The following is a 16,102-nucleotide window of genomic DNA, read 5'->3' on the forward strand; positions in this document are numbered from 1 at the left end:
TTTATTAGGTGGACATGCAAGTTTTGTTTCTGTTAGATTTATTTTTATTTTGTGCCTAAGCTGACGGTTGATATTTAGGGGGTGAGGTTTACATTGAGTGTAACAGAACGATGTACGTTTGTGTGAGACAAATTTTCCTGTCTCAGTTAACTGGAAATTAAAACAAGGATATAAACACTAGGTTGTTTAAGGTTTATTAAAATTATTTAGTCAGGTTATATGGTTAAAATCTACCTGAGTCACACTTTTGTGGAGTTATTTTCAGAAATGTAGTTGAACTTTATGGTGTACTTCACAAATATATGAGAAGTAGTTTCATATGATTTGTGAAAACACAGATCTCAGTGTCGCCTCAGGATTTTAACCAGTAAAGCTTCACTGCAACCCACTGTGAGGGTTCCTTTATACAGGCTTAGACCAGCCTGACATCTCTATGGCTAATTAGAATGTAAGTGGATCACCACAAGTTGGTAAAACCTCCTTCAACGTTAAAGCAATCATCACACTGCTGTGCTCTTCGTAATCACCAAATCCATTTTTAAATTGTATTTGCATCTTGCTAATACACTTCCCAGGGTCCTCACCGCCAAGTATAAGTCTGCAAACCTGCCAGACACAATCCTACTAAATCAGATGCAACTTCACTCTTAAACACCTCACCACATTAAACTGACGCCACTGCCATGGATCTTACACCTTCACTCCTGCCTGAAATACTTTAAAGTCCACGCCACACCATTGCACGCAGGTCCCATATCTAAGATGTGAGGCTACCACATTAATGAACCACTATGACCTTGCTGTGCATACTCAAAACTCTCCACAACCTATCGAGCATAAAATGGAGCTCAATGCATTCTTAACATCCCAGAAGACCTTGCCAAGACCCCTAAGATTATCTTCATACTGGCTTGATGGGGTCTTCCCTCTACAGCTGACCCAGAGGAGATGAAACATCTGATGGGTGTAAATTAACACAAATTTGTTATGAAACATCCAACAGTAGATGGTACCATTTTACATCCTAAAAAGCTGGGTCATTTTAATCTCATCTAGGTTTCTTATTTACATATTAATACTATGCTGTATATGAGACTTTACAAACTTGTATGTTTCACTTCATTTTTTGGAATGGATTAAGTATTATCAAAAGACAGACTACTTTTAGGAGTATGTAAGTTCTTATTTTTTAAGTTATTAAAATCTATTCAGTAAAATATGAGTGTATTTTAAAAATAATATAAGCCCCCATTTCATTGAACGAAATCCAACAACGTTAATTAAAACAGATAGATGTTCTAATTTTAAGTAAATTACTAAGAAATCCGTCCTCTTGTCAACTCTCCTGCCAGATGTTGACTCATGTTTCAGAAAGACCTTTTCTGAGCAATTGTCATGATGCTCTTGTCATCTTGATGGCTGGAAAAAGTTCAGTGCAACGCAAGAAATTTCCCCTAAAGCAACACTATGAAGTGTTTAATCCAGAGCGTCTTTGGAGAAGAATTTTGCTTCCTTTGTCAGCTCATCTTGGTGAAAAGAAATGTTGACTGCTGACTCAACAGGGTGATGAAAGAGGTGCGAATGAGGGAGGTGAGCCAGGGGTTATATTGTTAGTGAAACTGAGGAATGAAAAGAGACGATTCATTCAGAGGAGGAGAATCTGATGCCAAGTAAATGATCATTAAAGATCATGCTCTTTCGCTGAAGTATGTGTTTTACAAGCACTAAATGACTGTAGAGAAATGGTGTATCAGCATGTTTATTTTAGTTTTCTCACCAAAGTGCTTGTTCATACATCATTTATTAAACAAGTAAACTTTATTTAACTTCTTGGTTAGTGGAACATTCCTGGATCCTGATTGGAGCTCATTATTGTCAACGACATGTGAGAAAAAAACATGAACCCCAGCATATTATAACTCTTAACCCGCTGTCTAATTACTATAGCATAATTCAGAACACCACAACAGTAACAGTTGTGTACCATACTACAGAAACACATCGTTTGGTAGCCAGTGGCAAGGACTTCAATATGGCGTTAAAGAATTAATATTGGATGAAAAAATGCAAAAGTGCTCAATGTTTGCTTCTGGCAAAGTCATTCTGTTGTGACCAAATATAAAAAAATAATCAAGGAGGCCTTTTCCACCAGACCGCTTCCAGTACTTAACTCATACTAGTTACTTATTAAGCACCTTTGTGTTTTCACTGAGATTAACTCTTACTCTGGCTCTTACAAACCAGTACCAACTCAGTGCCAGTTTGTGGCTGGGTCACAGAATAGAACCACTTTTGCAGGAGCTAGTTGTGGGTTCATTAGGAGCAGTATCTAATCAAAAAGTTGCGTGCACCGTGTTTAGGTCCAGAGTTTAGCTACTTCATTGTGACCCTGGCACCACCGCTGCTCTCACAGCTGATTATTTTATCTGAAATCCACTCATTCATACATTTCTCACCAAGTTTTTACCAGTGTCGCCCTTTTGATTTTACGGGTGGCATTAATAAACCTTTCTCTACAGGTTATGTTTAACTCTCGTTTTCTAGCTGCTGCTGCTGCGCATGAAGGATCAAATGATAAGAATTGTGAAGCGTTCACAAGCTCCTCTGGTTGTTTAAGACAACATTAATAAACTAAGGTGGTGTTAATAGGGCATCTGTTAGCAGGGATACTGGGATAAATATTATTCATGAGTTCAAATTTTCTCCTTGCAGTATAACCCTTTACAAAAACACAAAATAAAACAGTGGGAGGATAAAACTATAACTGAAAAAGATGTTTATGATGACGCGGCTCCAGCTTGGTTCTCAGGTTGTTGGATATCAAACCGGTTCATTTACAGAACCAGTTAAGAACAGGCTTTAACATCAGCACTGGTTAAGAACTGGAGCCTCGTTGATTTAAACACCCTACAGGGCCAAATGCAGCATTGATATCCAATAACATTAAAACGACCCAGTCCTTTCTTTATACTGACAGCAGTAAATCACTGTTTACTTTTATCAGGTGCGATTCAGTGCTTGGGTTTGGTTTAAAACCGGATTGGAATATATCAAATATACTGTTTCCTGGTAAGAAACACTGAAGTTGAGGCTTAGTGGAAAAAATGTATGTTTCAGATCTAGTCTGTAATTGTTGAGATCAGTACAGAACGTTGTCATAAGCAGTTGTAAAACTGCAGACTTAACAATTCTCTCACTTCCCCCTGAAATGAAAGAGTCTTTTACAATGGACAAAACCTAAGGACCAAGTGTTCTTGAACACCTCCTTTAACAGCCTTGGAGCTAATGGGTCAAGGAGGTAAGAGGAAGGTTTATGATCCGATAATTTTATTTAAGTTATTGAGGGAGACTGGGGAGTATTGATCTTTGTTGGCAGTGAGCACCGGAGTTGTAATAGTTGAGCCCCACTTGAACCCCAATATTTAAAATTTTTTGGGTTAGAAAATAGGGACCTGGAATCTTGATGTTTTTAATATTTCATATGAGACTTGTTACCTGTCCTTCTACCGTTCTCTTTATGCTCTCCTACAAGCTTTTCTGTACTTTTTGGTGGCCTCATCAAACAAGGACTGTTTTAAGTTAATGTCTTCTTATAAAGTCATTATCAACATCATTATCGATCCTCCTGTTAAAATGAAGCCTTGCTGGAGGAGTGTACAAAGATGCTTACGAAGCTACAAAACTCCGGAGACAAGAGATGTTGCCTTTTAAAATCAAAGCAAGGTTTCAAAAATGAAGGCACATTTAGATTTGCGTGCTGAGTTAAAAACTTGCGGGTTTGATTTTCAAGCAGGCTGGTTGATAACATCTAGTGCTGGATGTCTCCCGCGGACTGTAAAAAATCCAGGTCTGGGTTAGGGGCACCACAGCTTTCCACTAAAATGGTCTAAAGTTTTAACTACATGTGTTGGTCAGTTGGCTTTAAAAAAACGAAAACAAAAAGATATGACCATTGATTGATTTTGTGTATAGAAATGTGACTGCTTTGGGTCCATCATCAGTTTCTAGTCTTTTTGTTTGGACATATATTTCCTCTCCTGAAATCACGACTGGTTTAGCCTCTTCTGACAACATGTTGCAACATTCGATTCATCTGAATATAGTCCCTCCCTTAAGGTTTTTTAGTTCTGGTATTTTTTACAACATGGCCATAATCGACTCAGGTCTAAAAGTCAGCTAAGTGTCCCTGACAATAACAAGAAAAGTCTTATGTTTAGGTGTTAATGCAATTACTCAGAAGGTTCTCAAGTCCCAAATTAGCTTTTGCCCCCATCATTAACCACCATTACCTCCAAATTGCCCTGAAGTACTTTGGTTGTATAAAGGCTAAGTAAATGTCCTAATTTACATACTGCATACTTTCTACTCCATTAGGTTTCCTGAGAGACTCAGACTTCAGCATTGTTTTAGTGAATCTATTTAGAAAGGGCTTCTTTTATTCACTGTGCCATTCTTTACAGTAATGTTTGTCATTATTAGTGTCTTTAGTGAACAACATTGTCTTCAACACCAAGAAAGACAGCAGACATGTCAGGAATAAAGGTGTGGCACATGTTAAAGCAGGGTTAGGTTATAAAATAATATCCCATGCTTTAAGTATTCCACAAATCACTATGTAATCCATCATCACTACCAAGACATAATCGTCCACTTAAACTCACTATGACTGAACCAGTTTGGTGAGACTAGTTTAAAGGACATTTGGCCTGATTTCTAAGAACTTGAAATGCTGTCAGTTGGTTGTATTTTGAAAAGCTTTAGCCTTTTTCAGTGAAGGTTTGAGTGGCATTTATCCTGCTGCTGAAGGGTCCATGCAGAGCACACCCTCACTGAGCTCATTAATATTAGTTTATGCAGGTACCAACTGCTCAGTTAAAAGATGTGAGCCTTTCGGGCAGAATGAGCCCAAGTCCATTTTTAATGACGTTCAGTCCGCTGTGCAGCAGATCAGCCGACTCTGGGTGAGCCAGATGAAAGTCTGCTCAGGCCTGTAAGAGTTAGAGGCAGCTCCGCTCGTTTCTGGGTGGTGGCTGCTGGTGGCAAGGTGAAGAAATTAGACAGCCTCCAGTATTTTCTGGTAGACTGCGGGGAAAAGAAAGCTAAGAGCCTCCCTACCCATCTCTAATCCAGCCTTAAAGCATCCCTACTAGGGTCGTGGCTTCGTAGCTTTGGAGGTAATTGACTCCGTTTGGCTGTAGAGCTGTCTCTTTCTCTCTGTGGATTTAAAAACATGCGGGCCTGGTTCAGGAACTGCCTGCTGTCTAAAAGCTGCCAGCTTTTCTCCCTTTATTTCCTTCTTTTGGCTGCTTAATTTAACTGGCCTGGCCAATCGGTCTGTTGATGCTGACGGGTGGGATGTAAAAGAAATCAGAATTTAATCTTCTTTAATAGCGCATGGAGATGTGAAAAATATGAAAACGCTCAAATGCTTTCTCAGTGCAGAGGTTGTTGATTTCAATAGTTTCAAGAGCATAAACGAGGCAGTGTGCTGTGTTGTTGGAGCTGGTATTTGCTACCTGGAAACAAAACAATCAAGTAAAAGGAGGAAGGAAACAAAATCTGTTGGAATTTTCTACAGAAGGAAATACAGATGCTTTTTAACATCAATTTATCTTTGTCCTGATAATCTGAGATTTTGTGTGGCAGTACAGGCTTCAGAAGTGCTGGATGTGTGTCTTACGTTTGAGAACAAATGATTCAGTACCTGGAAATTGAGTGGAAAAAGGCTTCTTAAGTGCTGTAATTGCATTCATGAACTCAGATCACATGTTTCACATGCGACCTTTTCCCAGGGAAAAACCACTTCTATCATCAGAAACAAGCCTTACATAGACACACGGATTCAGGATCCTTGGCCATGAGAGACTTTTTTCCATGTGTAACAGCTGAAAATTGACCCACTCTCCTTAAACAATTATCCTCATCTTCTCATTCCCCTTCTTTAAAATGTTTTTATCATTCATGCCGTGCACACTCTGACATCCTAAACCTACGATGAGCAGATCTTAACATTTTGTGTTTCTTCTTTGTTTCTATAAGATCTGAGCTCGTGCGGCCAATATAACGTGCTGGAAGTATTTTGTCTTCAGCACTTTGAAGCTGCCTGACGATCCGCTTGCTGCCCCTCTCTCAGGGGACAGCAGCAAGCCTTTTAGAAGCAGCTCTGTGGTTTATTTGCTGTGAAAGGCTCAGCATATTCTTTAAGTAAGTTGGCCCTCCCCTAAGTCCTCCCTCACAACCAGGCCTGCCTTGTTTGATCCCCTGAGAGCTCAAATCTAAGCTGAAGAGCAGTGTTGGACTGCATATCCTCAGTAGTGACAGGTCTACTCTACACAAAAACGTGATGCTGAGGAGTTTCGGCACACTTGTTACATGAAAGCTCGACCTTGCTTTTGCCTTTGAGGTTAATTTGATAGACCTTAACATGCAGTCGCGAGCGATTGATTATGGTTCAAAGAGGCTTTTATGTGTCTGATTTACAGACAGAACAAGAACACCTGTTCTTGCGTGTCCTCCCTGCTCACCACAATGGAGATGCTAACAGACTCTGCCCACAGTAAGACTTCTCTTTTCCACGTGTGAATCGTTTACTCGTGTGCCGAGAGGAACAGATACACATACACACCTCTGCTGTGACGAATGAATCGCTACGTCAGAAGAGGTGTTTGTGCTGTTGTCTCTGTAGCAACCACACAAGGTGACTCTAGTTCCTGATGGTTTTAGCAGCATGGTCTCCTCTCCGTCCCACACGTGAAAAACAATCCCCACAACCACAGTTTCATGTTCACCCAGTGGGAGTCCCTCTACCCTTCTAAACTTGTCATTTTCCCCTTTCTCCCTTTGTATTGTCATTTGTTTGGCCTTATCCATCCACCTTTTTTTCATCTGAGTGCATTTCGCCTCATTCCTCATCCACTCTATACATTGCATTCAATGCACAAGTGTCTGATTTTTATGCTTCTGCCACAGAGTAAGGGCTTGGAAGTCAGGAATACAATTTATCATCTGGATTGTCAGCTGCACGTGATCATTTTTGGTGAAATAGGAATTTGGAGAAAAAAAGTAGGGCGGTAAGATTGCATTCTTTGAGCGTTAAATATCAAAAGATAACAGTTTTTCAGGTGTTTCATGAGCCGGAGAGAAATTGCATTATCTAAGCTGAGAGTTTATATATATATGCATTACTGAAATGCTTGAAGCTGACATCAAAAAGCATTCCATCAATAATGATGCCTTATATACTGAGAGGCAGTTGTCAGTGTGGGATGTAAATTCTGACGTCATATCTGACATGTAGAAAACAAGACAAATTTTCCTCTGTAAACAACCCTAACAAAAAGGTGCCCACAACTAACATGACATTCTGTATTAGATGCTGCATTTGTCATTAATTATAAATGTTGTAAACACAAAAATAGAACTATTTGAGACTCCCATCGATCCACACAATCACACACTCGTCAAAGGTAGGGTAATAAGGAGAACAGGTGACATTCTTCTCCCAAGCGACACACTTCAGGTCATGCTGAGGGAGGCGCCCAGGAGGCATTCCGATCATAACCCTGAGTGACCTCAACTCAGAACTGGCTTCTTTTTCCACTTCATCAATGTATCGCCACCGTAATGTTGTGAAAAGGTTGGAGGACCCTGTGGTCCTGGAGACTCTATCACCTGGGAATTTAGCTCCTAGATGGGTCTCCAAAGGCTACGGAGTCAGACTAAGATGATGTTCCTTCTTCCGGCACCCAGATTAGGGGAGAAGGAGCATCCTCCTGAAGTATGGCCTGGGGCTAAGGCTCAACACCAAGCTCCTAATGGTCAAGCATTGGCTCCTGGTTCACCCTGAAGGCAATAAGAAAATCCCCACTACATGAATTCACCAGCTGCAATGAAAGATGTTGCAGGCTAGGGCAGAGGACTAGGCCTGCTAATTCCCGACTTCATAACCTGGGTCTTATATAAACTCTACATTGTTTGTACAGTGGTGATGGAAGACTTGTATTGAGCTCGTCAGCGGTGGGAGGAAAATGTGCTAATTTAATGTCATTTATTAGAACAGTAATGTGCTTAAGTCTGGTTTTATCACCTCATTTTATTTGCTATTCAAACTGCCAGACTTTTTTATTGGTCTTGATCTGTACATTTTTCATCCTTTCTGAAGGTTGAACTTTGACAGCTTTTTCACTTATTTTCAGTTCATTTCCAGACTTGTGTTTTAACTCTGACCTATGATTCATTTAGGCATAAAAACACTTCAAAGCTCAAGGGGATGAATCAGTGCTGAATCAGCATACAGATAATTAGGCAAAGAACCAGTTTGAAATTGGTTCTTTAGGCTTTGTTAAAAGCAGCCCGTCCTAAAGACATAATTTATTCGATCTTCTTTATTTGAATCATCACCTCTTTCACATACAGCTCATTACATATGACCACAAAGATTCTTTAAGGTGACTATTTTCCTTTTTGAATCGCTAATCAAGCCGGGTCTCGCACGTAGATGAGAGCTTTCATTAATGAAACTTCAGGAGGGGTGAAATGGATGTCAACTGGGTCAATGGCAAGTAAGTACAGTGCATCCGGAAAGCTTTCACAGCGCTGCACATTTACCACATTTAGTTATGTTACAGCTCCAAATAATATTCCGAATGGTATCAAATTCTACACGCATTACCCACAATGACAACATCAAAGAAGATTGTTTGTTGCCAATTTCTTACAAACAGAAAACTAATAAATCTCATTTATGTAAGGATTGAGTCTTAACCATGAAGCTCAAAATTGAGCTGAGTTGCCCACTGTTTCGACTGATCATCCTTGAGATGTTTCTACAGCTTAACTTGAGTCAACCTGTGGTAAATTCTGTTGATTGGGTGTGATTAGGAAAGGCACACACCTGTCTATATAAGGTCCCACAGTTGATGGTGCAGGTCAGAGCACAAACACCAAGCATGAAGGAATTGTCTGTAGACCTCTGAGACAGGCACGAATATTGGAACCATACAGAGCTAATTCTTCTGCTTTGAAGGTCCCAATGAGCACAGTGGCCTTTATCATTTATCTTTGATAATGGAAGAAGTTTGGAACCACTAGGACTGTTGCTGGATGGCCGTCTAAACTAAGAGAGAGATGGGCCTTAGTCAGTGAGGCGACCAAGAACTCCATGGTCACTCTGCTAGAGCTCCAACATTCCTCTGTGGACTGAGGAGAACCTTCCAGAAGGACAAGCATCTCTGCAGCAATGCACCAATCAGGCCTGTATGGTAGAGTGGCCAGACGAAACCCACTCCTTAATAAAACGCACATGCCAGCCCGTGTGGAGTTTACCAAAAGGCACCTGAAAGACTATCAGAGCATGAGACACAAAATCCTCTGGTCTGATGAGACAAAGATTGAACTCTTGGGTGTGAATTCCAGGCTTCATGTTTGGAGGAAACCAGGCACTGCTCATCACCAGGCCAATACCATTCCTACAGTGATGCATGGTGGTGGGATCATCATGCTATGGAGATGTTTTTCATCAGCAGGAACTGGCAGACAAGTCAGGATAGAGGGAAAGATGAATGCAGCAATGTACAGAAACATCCTGGATGAAAACCTGCTCCAGAGCGCTGTTGACCTCAGACTGGTTGCAACGGTTCTATTTTCAGCAGGACATGACCCAAAGCACACAGCCAAAATCTCAAAGGAGTGGCTTCAAAATGTCCTGGGGTCCAGACTTGAATTTGATTGAACATCTCTGGAGAGATCTGAAAATGGCTGTGCACAGACGTCTTCCATCCAGCCTGATGGAGCTTGAGATGTACTGCAAAGGAGAATGGACCAAACTGCCTAAAGATAGGTGTGCTGAGCTTGTAGCATCATAATCAAAAAGACTCGAGGCTGTAATTACTGCCAGAGGTGGATCAACAAAGGCTGTGAATACTTACATAAATGTGATTTCTTAGTTCTCTATTTGTAATAAATTTATAACAATCTCAGAAAAGCTTTTCACATTGTCATAGTAGGATATGGTGTGTAGAATTTGATACCAAAGTGCAGCACTGTGAACACTTTCTGGATGCACTGTAATGTTGACTCGACTGTTTACTACATTGTACTTACACAGGAAATAGCAGCTGGTGAAAAATTACAGATGAATAGAAATGGTATTGTTTAACAGAACATAAGCTATGGGTTTAAAGAGCAACCTTTGTGTTTTTTCTGAGAGGCATTTGATCCGTTTAAGTCCTCATAAATCCTCAGGTTTGTCTCAAATTCTAGTCCTAACATATTTGCGTCCCCTTCTGTTTTTCAGGTATTCTCGCCATCCTGATACCAGAGCTGGACCTGGTCATCTCATTGGTTGGCTCGGTCAGCAGCAGTTTCCTGGCACTCATCTTTCCGCCCATCCTGGAGATCCTGGCCTTTCACACAGAGGGCCTGTCGCCACTGGTGATCATCAAGAACCTGGTCATCAGCTTGGTGGGGCTACTCGGCTTCCTCTTAGGAACTTACGTCGCCGTCGTGGAGATTATCGCTCGAAATAATGTCAAACACAAAGAGACGTTCTACACCTACATGGTGCAGTAAAACAGACTGCTAGGCCATTCAGGCCAGTTTAAACTCTTTTAGGGCATATTTTTTATTGTATGTTTTTATTTGCCGCTGTTGTACACATATTTTAATGTAATCATGTCACTAATGTATGAGAGCGTCACATTAAATTAATTACAGCTATTAGTGCAGTCCAAAAATAATTGTAAATACCTTCATGCTGAAGATAACTTCACCAGATTTTAAGAGATTAGAGAAGTTTTAACAGGTAATTTATTTTATTTACAGGCTGAAGATATTCATGTAAATTTTCCAGTCAACAGATCAAACTACCTCAATAATTATTAATATTGGTTTTAACTCCCAGATTCAGAGCTGATGCTGACTTACAGTTGGTTTGTTTTTCACCTCATCCCAAACAGCTTCAAGATTGCAGCTTTGAGTGGTTTTAATTACCATCCGACATCTTGACAGAAATGAAACAATGATAAGAGAAAAATGCACTTTGATTTATGCCTTAATGAATAAAACTGCACTACTTTAGCAGTTTTTGGTAAAACATTAAACAGACTTTAAATTCAAAAATACTGTATGGAAAACTCATTGAGGGTTTTAAACCAAACCCTTGCATATTCTTGGTAATAGATGTGCTTTTTTTATCTTCACTTATCAAATCCATCGATGTGTCTCTGGTCACTTGTTTTAAAGATAAATGTAATATGCTTAATTATAATTACAGAGGGTCAGTGCAAAACTTCTGAAGCACACTTTGTAGCATTACTGGGAGAAATCAACACAAAACACATGAAATCAAGCGAGTTTAAATGAACTATGATGAAAAAGAGTGTGTAAAATCTATAAAACAGCCCTCTTCATACACTTCTTATGTGGCCTTACTTTACATTAGAAACACCATGCAACATTTAAATAAATTACAAACTGAATAAGCATTTTGGTACCTTTTACAGTTGTTACACAGCCACATTTAAAGTTTTGATTTTTGTGCGAAGTTTTACTGGTGATGTCGTGCACTCTAGGTTTTAACCCTTTAAACTGGTCATAAGATTTTTTGAGACTTTCCCATAGTGTGTCTCCTGTTGTTATTCTGGGTTCACACTGTGCGATTGTCATTCCGTCTTTAGCCAGAATCTTTTGTCGTGAGCTGGATTTGGTGCTCTGTGGTCCTTTGCTGCGACTGACGTACCAACAGACGTACCAACTGACCAACAACCTGCGACATAAATCAAGCAGTGATATTGTCTGAGATAATCATGCAGTGTGACTTCTGCTGTGAAAGACATCTGATTCTCGTCACCCTGACATGAGCGTGTCTGCGCTGTCTCCCCTTTCTCCTCCTCCTTTCCCTCTTTTCAGCATCCAACTCTAATTATATGCACATTAACAGCTGTAACGTCCTTTTCGTTTATTGACGGACTGATATGTTTGTCTCGTGCAACAGTGCTGCAGTAGCTGTGTTGCCTTTCAAAGTTCATTTAGAAATGTTTTAGTTTTTTACATTTATGCTGAAAATAAGCCTTTAGGTTAAGACTTTTTTGCATAAATATTAGTGGTGAGAAGTATTTTTCATGGATTTCTCATGCTCCATATGTTGGTCTGCTTTTTCTGGTCAAATACATTTTTGCACCTCCTAAAGGCTGTTCTCTGCACCCTTTTGCCCCAGTTCATCAGCTTTTTACATTTAGTGACTCTCTTCAGCTTTGAAATATTATGGGAGATTCATGAGAAAACCCAGACGAAAATGTTTTGAAAAGGCAGTAAATTAATGTAAATGTCTCTGAAAACAAACCAACATTTGAATCCTTTCTGACCAGAGATGAGGATTAATTATATTTTAGTTCATACAGCTTTAAAAGTTTAAAAGTCCTCACCGAGGATTTGATAAGAAGCTAAAGAAAAAGCACAACATAAAACTTTTGAATACAACTAGATATTAGTCCAAACTGTTTCAGACATGATTATAAATTATATATGAGCTCTTCTGTGTCTTTAAAAATTTTTTTTTTTTTTTATTTCATCGGGTTTTAATGTTTTTACTAACAATCTTTTTTTAAAGTTAGATTTTTTTTATTCATTGTAATTTTCATAGGTTGGTTTAACTTCAGACAGACTGTACGTCAGATAATTAAACATGAGTTATCTGCAGATGAAATGCAACATGTTGTGCGTCTTCAGTGTTTTGTGGTAGTAAAAAACAGACATTTTTCAGCTTTTAATAGAAAGTTTTCAGAAATCACTTTAAAAAAAACAATCTTGTCCACCTGCCTTATGTGTATAAAGAACTAGAACATTTTCATGTGTGTGTCATGGGTAAATATACTCATCTGTTGCGCATGTAAACATTTGCACATCTGCAAAGAAAAGTGTTTAAAACAAAATACCCATTAACCTTCTATCTTGATGGACTTTTGTGCTAAACTGGGAGAATCGTGATGACGAGGGGAACTTTCCAAGGAAAGACTGTTTTTCCTTCCGTCATGTAGAGCTTAGTAATAATAATCATATTTAAATCTCTTGTTTAGTTTGGCAGAAGATAAATGTTCGTAAAATTAAAATGTACATCCTGATGAGCTGCAGACTTAAACAGAAGGGGTTTTCAGATGTCTCTCTTCTGAATGACTTTAAAAAGGTGAAAATACATTTTTAATTTAGCAATCTGTAAATACTTCATTCCTCTCTGAGAATAAACAACGTTTAATGAGCCAACTTGTGCCCCTTGGCCTTTTTGTTCTGTGCCTGTCAGATTTGTGCCTGGTTTGTTTAATTGAAAAGCCTTGTTGGGTTTGGACAGCAAATTTTCCAATACACCACATTACTCATGACATCTTTAAATCTCATTTAATGTGATTTAGGTCTAGATTATATGTGGTAGAAATGAAAGAGTTTATGCACATCAAATTATTATTTTTCATATTTGTTATTTCAATTCAGAACAGTTCTGCTAAATGTTCTGCCTGTAACACATTTTAAATTAGGGCTGGCAAATTTACATGACGTTTCTTTTTTAAAACCTTTAGCCGACATGTTGTCAGACAGGTTCTATTTAACTGATTTCTTAAATTTACATGTCAGGCAGCATTCAGGCCTGGATGTAAGGAAACTGAACTCAGCTTCCCAAAAAATCTGATCAATCATAGTTAATTTATGGTTCATAAACACGTAGCTTGGTGACTTTTTCACATATGACCAGTTTGTTTTGAACTGCTTTGTTCCCTGGCTAAATGAAAGTCAGATACTGATTTATTCATGTTTATACATTTTATGGCTTTGACTTCGGCAATACAGAGATCAGATAAAAGCGACTCTACATTCGTTGGAATCAGACCAACCACATTGCTCTCACCTAATCTTTTCTGCTTTTATCTAAAAATATTGTATGTTAACATTAGAACCTAAGAGGAAATGTTTGAATCAGTGAGTTCCTCATGATCATTAGGATGCCAAGTTACCACAGAAAACACCATGCGAGCACATCTATGAAATGCTCTGTAACATTCATCTGTTCAGTTTACAAATTAAAAGCATGTCATGATTCACTTGTCAATTAGAGCGTCAGTAGTCTTTTTAGTAATTTACTCATCTCCAGGTCAAAACAGAAACTCGTCAAAGAAGTTATTTCTGAGTTGTTAAAATTCAGACGTGTGTGTGACAGAGTAATGCTGGAAGAAAAGGACACCTCCTAATCAGAGCGGTCATGTTGTAACGAGATCTAATGCAGTTGAATAAATGCATGAAGATGCTTTCATTGCTCTCGTAGTTCTGTTACATCTGAGAGGTTAATGCGCTGGTTAATAGACTGGAGGGAGCCCACCGAAAGCTTGTTTCCGTCTTTAATTTGTCAGATTGTTCATTTTCACTTTTCCCATTTATTTCCAGCAGTTCTCCACAAACACTAATGAAACTGTCTTTCAGAAAGTTAAAAACTCCAAAGAGTTTCTCACATGGTCTTCCTCAGAGTCCTAAAAACTATATATAGTTGAATAAAATGTCTGGTTTGCATCTTATTTAGCCAATAAAGGCTTTAATAGAGATAAAAGAAAAAAATTAATTGCATCCACTTTAAATTGTATTTATAATTTGGATATAATTTATAAAGGTTCTAAGGTTGTGATTTTAAGGTGTTGAAAGTCAGAGGGTAATTTTAAAGTGCACGGGAATAAAGGGAAAATCTCTGCAACAGCATGTACCAAAGCACAAATGTTTTTTAAATGAGATTTAATAAAACAGGTAACGGTGCAAACAGTTTTATTAACTCCAATATCAACAACACTCAAAGGCATTCTCATTTTAAAACATTTGAAATTCCTTTATTGTCATGGCATAATTACTGAGAACTGTAATTATGTTTCATTACTTTAACTAGTGATTTAATTATTAACAATATCTTTGGGATATAATTTTCTTTTCTGCTCAGTTGTTAAGAAAATTATTAGTTCGCCTCTAGTTTCTGTTCACAGTAACTTTATGGACTAATTTAATTTCCACTAATCTAACCTGAGGTTTATTTCCCGGTAGCAATGGCAAAGCCAACAAAGTTAATTTAACATGCACTTTAACTTGAATAATTGGCTAATGAAGCAAAACACACTTACTGACTACTCTATTAGGTACACCTGTTAAATTGCTTGTTACCACAAATAGTGAATTAACCAATCACATGGCAGCATATCAGTGCATTTAGGCATGTTTTGCTCTGCTCTTCTGGGTCCTGCACTGATTTCATTTATGGAGCACTATTATATGTATATGACTGATTCTGGTTGTGTTAAGATGTTTGTATCAATGTTTTAAGCCACTGCAAAAACAAATCCACCTACGGGTGTCGATAAAGAAACCTTGAGGACACGGATAAAACAACCTGCTGGGCCCCATGTGCAGTTGAGGCCAGAATTATTCATACTTCTGGCAGGTTGAACTCAAAATGAACAAAGAATTTTGTTTACAAAGCAAACAAACCCTTGTTATAATTACTGGCCAGCTTTTAGCATGTTTCCATTGTTTTTTTTTTGATGATTTATCTTTGGTGATGTTTGAGGTTGGAAGGTCTCCTTGCCTTCAGCCAAATATTTTACTCCCTCCACAGATTCTTTAACAGATCTAGCTTGGACTTACATAATATTATACTTTCTCTCAGAGAAAAACATGTTGGTAAAATTGAAAGATCATCCTAAACCTAAATCTGCCAGGAGTATGAATAATTTTGAGTTTGACTGTATAAACCAACTTGGTTGGCCACTTCCTCAATTGATCAATATATCTCATCTATATTTTTCCCACGAAATAAGGCAAAGATAACAAATGTGATCTTAGTTTAACCTCTTTATTAAGAAAAGGCCAAAATGTCAGCTTAATAAAACTCAAATGACCAGACCAAACTCTTCTTTTTGACATCTCTCATCTCTCACTTCCCCAGTTCTATCATCTGGATATGATGAGGGACCTGCTGTTGCTGTTGCTGCAACTGAGGGCCATATGATTCACGATGTTATGCTGTAATGACATTTTCTAGTATTACACTGCTAATAGGTTCAGTACATACAGGGGTTGGACA

At 38.6% G+C, this 16,102-nt stretch overlaps 1 protein-coding gene across 1 annotated transcript in view; it reads left to right on the top strand.

Moving 5' to 3' along the window:
- The window catches only part of slc36a1 (solute carrier family 36 member 1), a 60,807-nt gene extending 48,371 nt beyond the window's left edge, over positions 1-12,436 (top strand). Inside the window, exon 12 of the mRNA XM_047353907.1 lies at positions 10,295-12,436. Coding sequence (XP_047209863.1) covers positions 10,295-10,569 — 275 coding nt within the window. The 3' untranslated portion in view covers positions 10,570-12,436. The remainder of the gene's footprint in view (positions 1-10,294) is intronic.
- Positions 12,437-16,102: the final 3,666 nt, after the last annotated feature.

This window comes from Girardinichthys multiradiatus, chromosome 23 (assembly GCF_021462225.1).
Source record: "Girardinichthys multiradiatus isolate DD_20200921_A chromosome 23, DD_fGirMul_XY1, whole genome shotgun sequence".
Taxonomy (NCBI): domain Eukaryota; kingdom Metazoa; phylum Chordata; class Actinopteri; order Cyprinodontiformes; family Goodeidae; genus Girardinichthys; species Girardinichthys multiradiatus.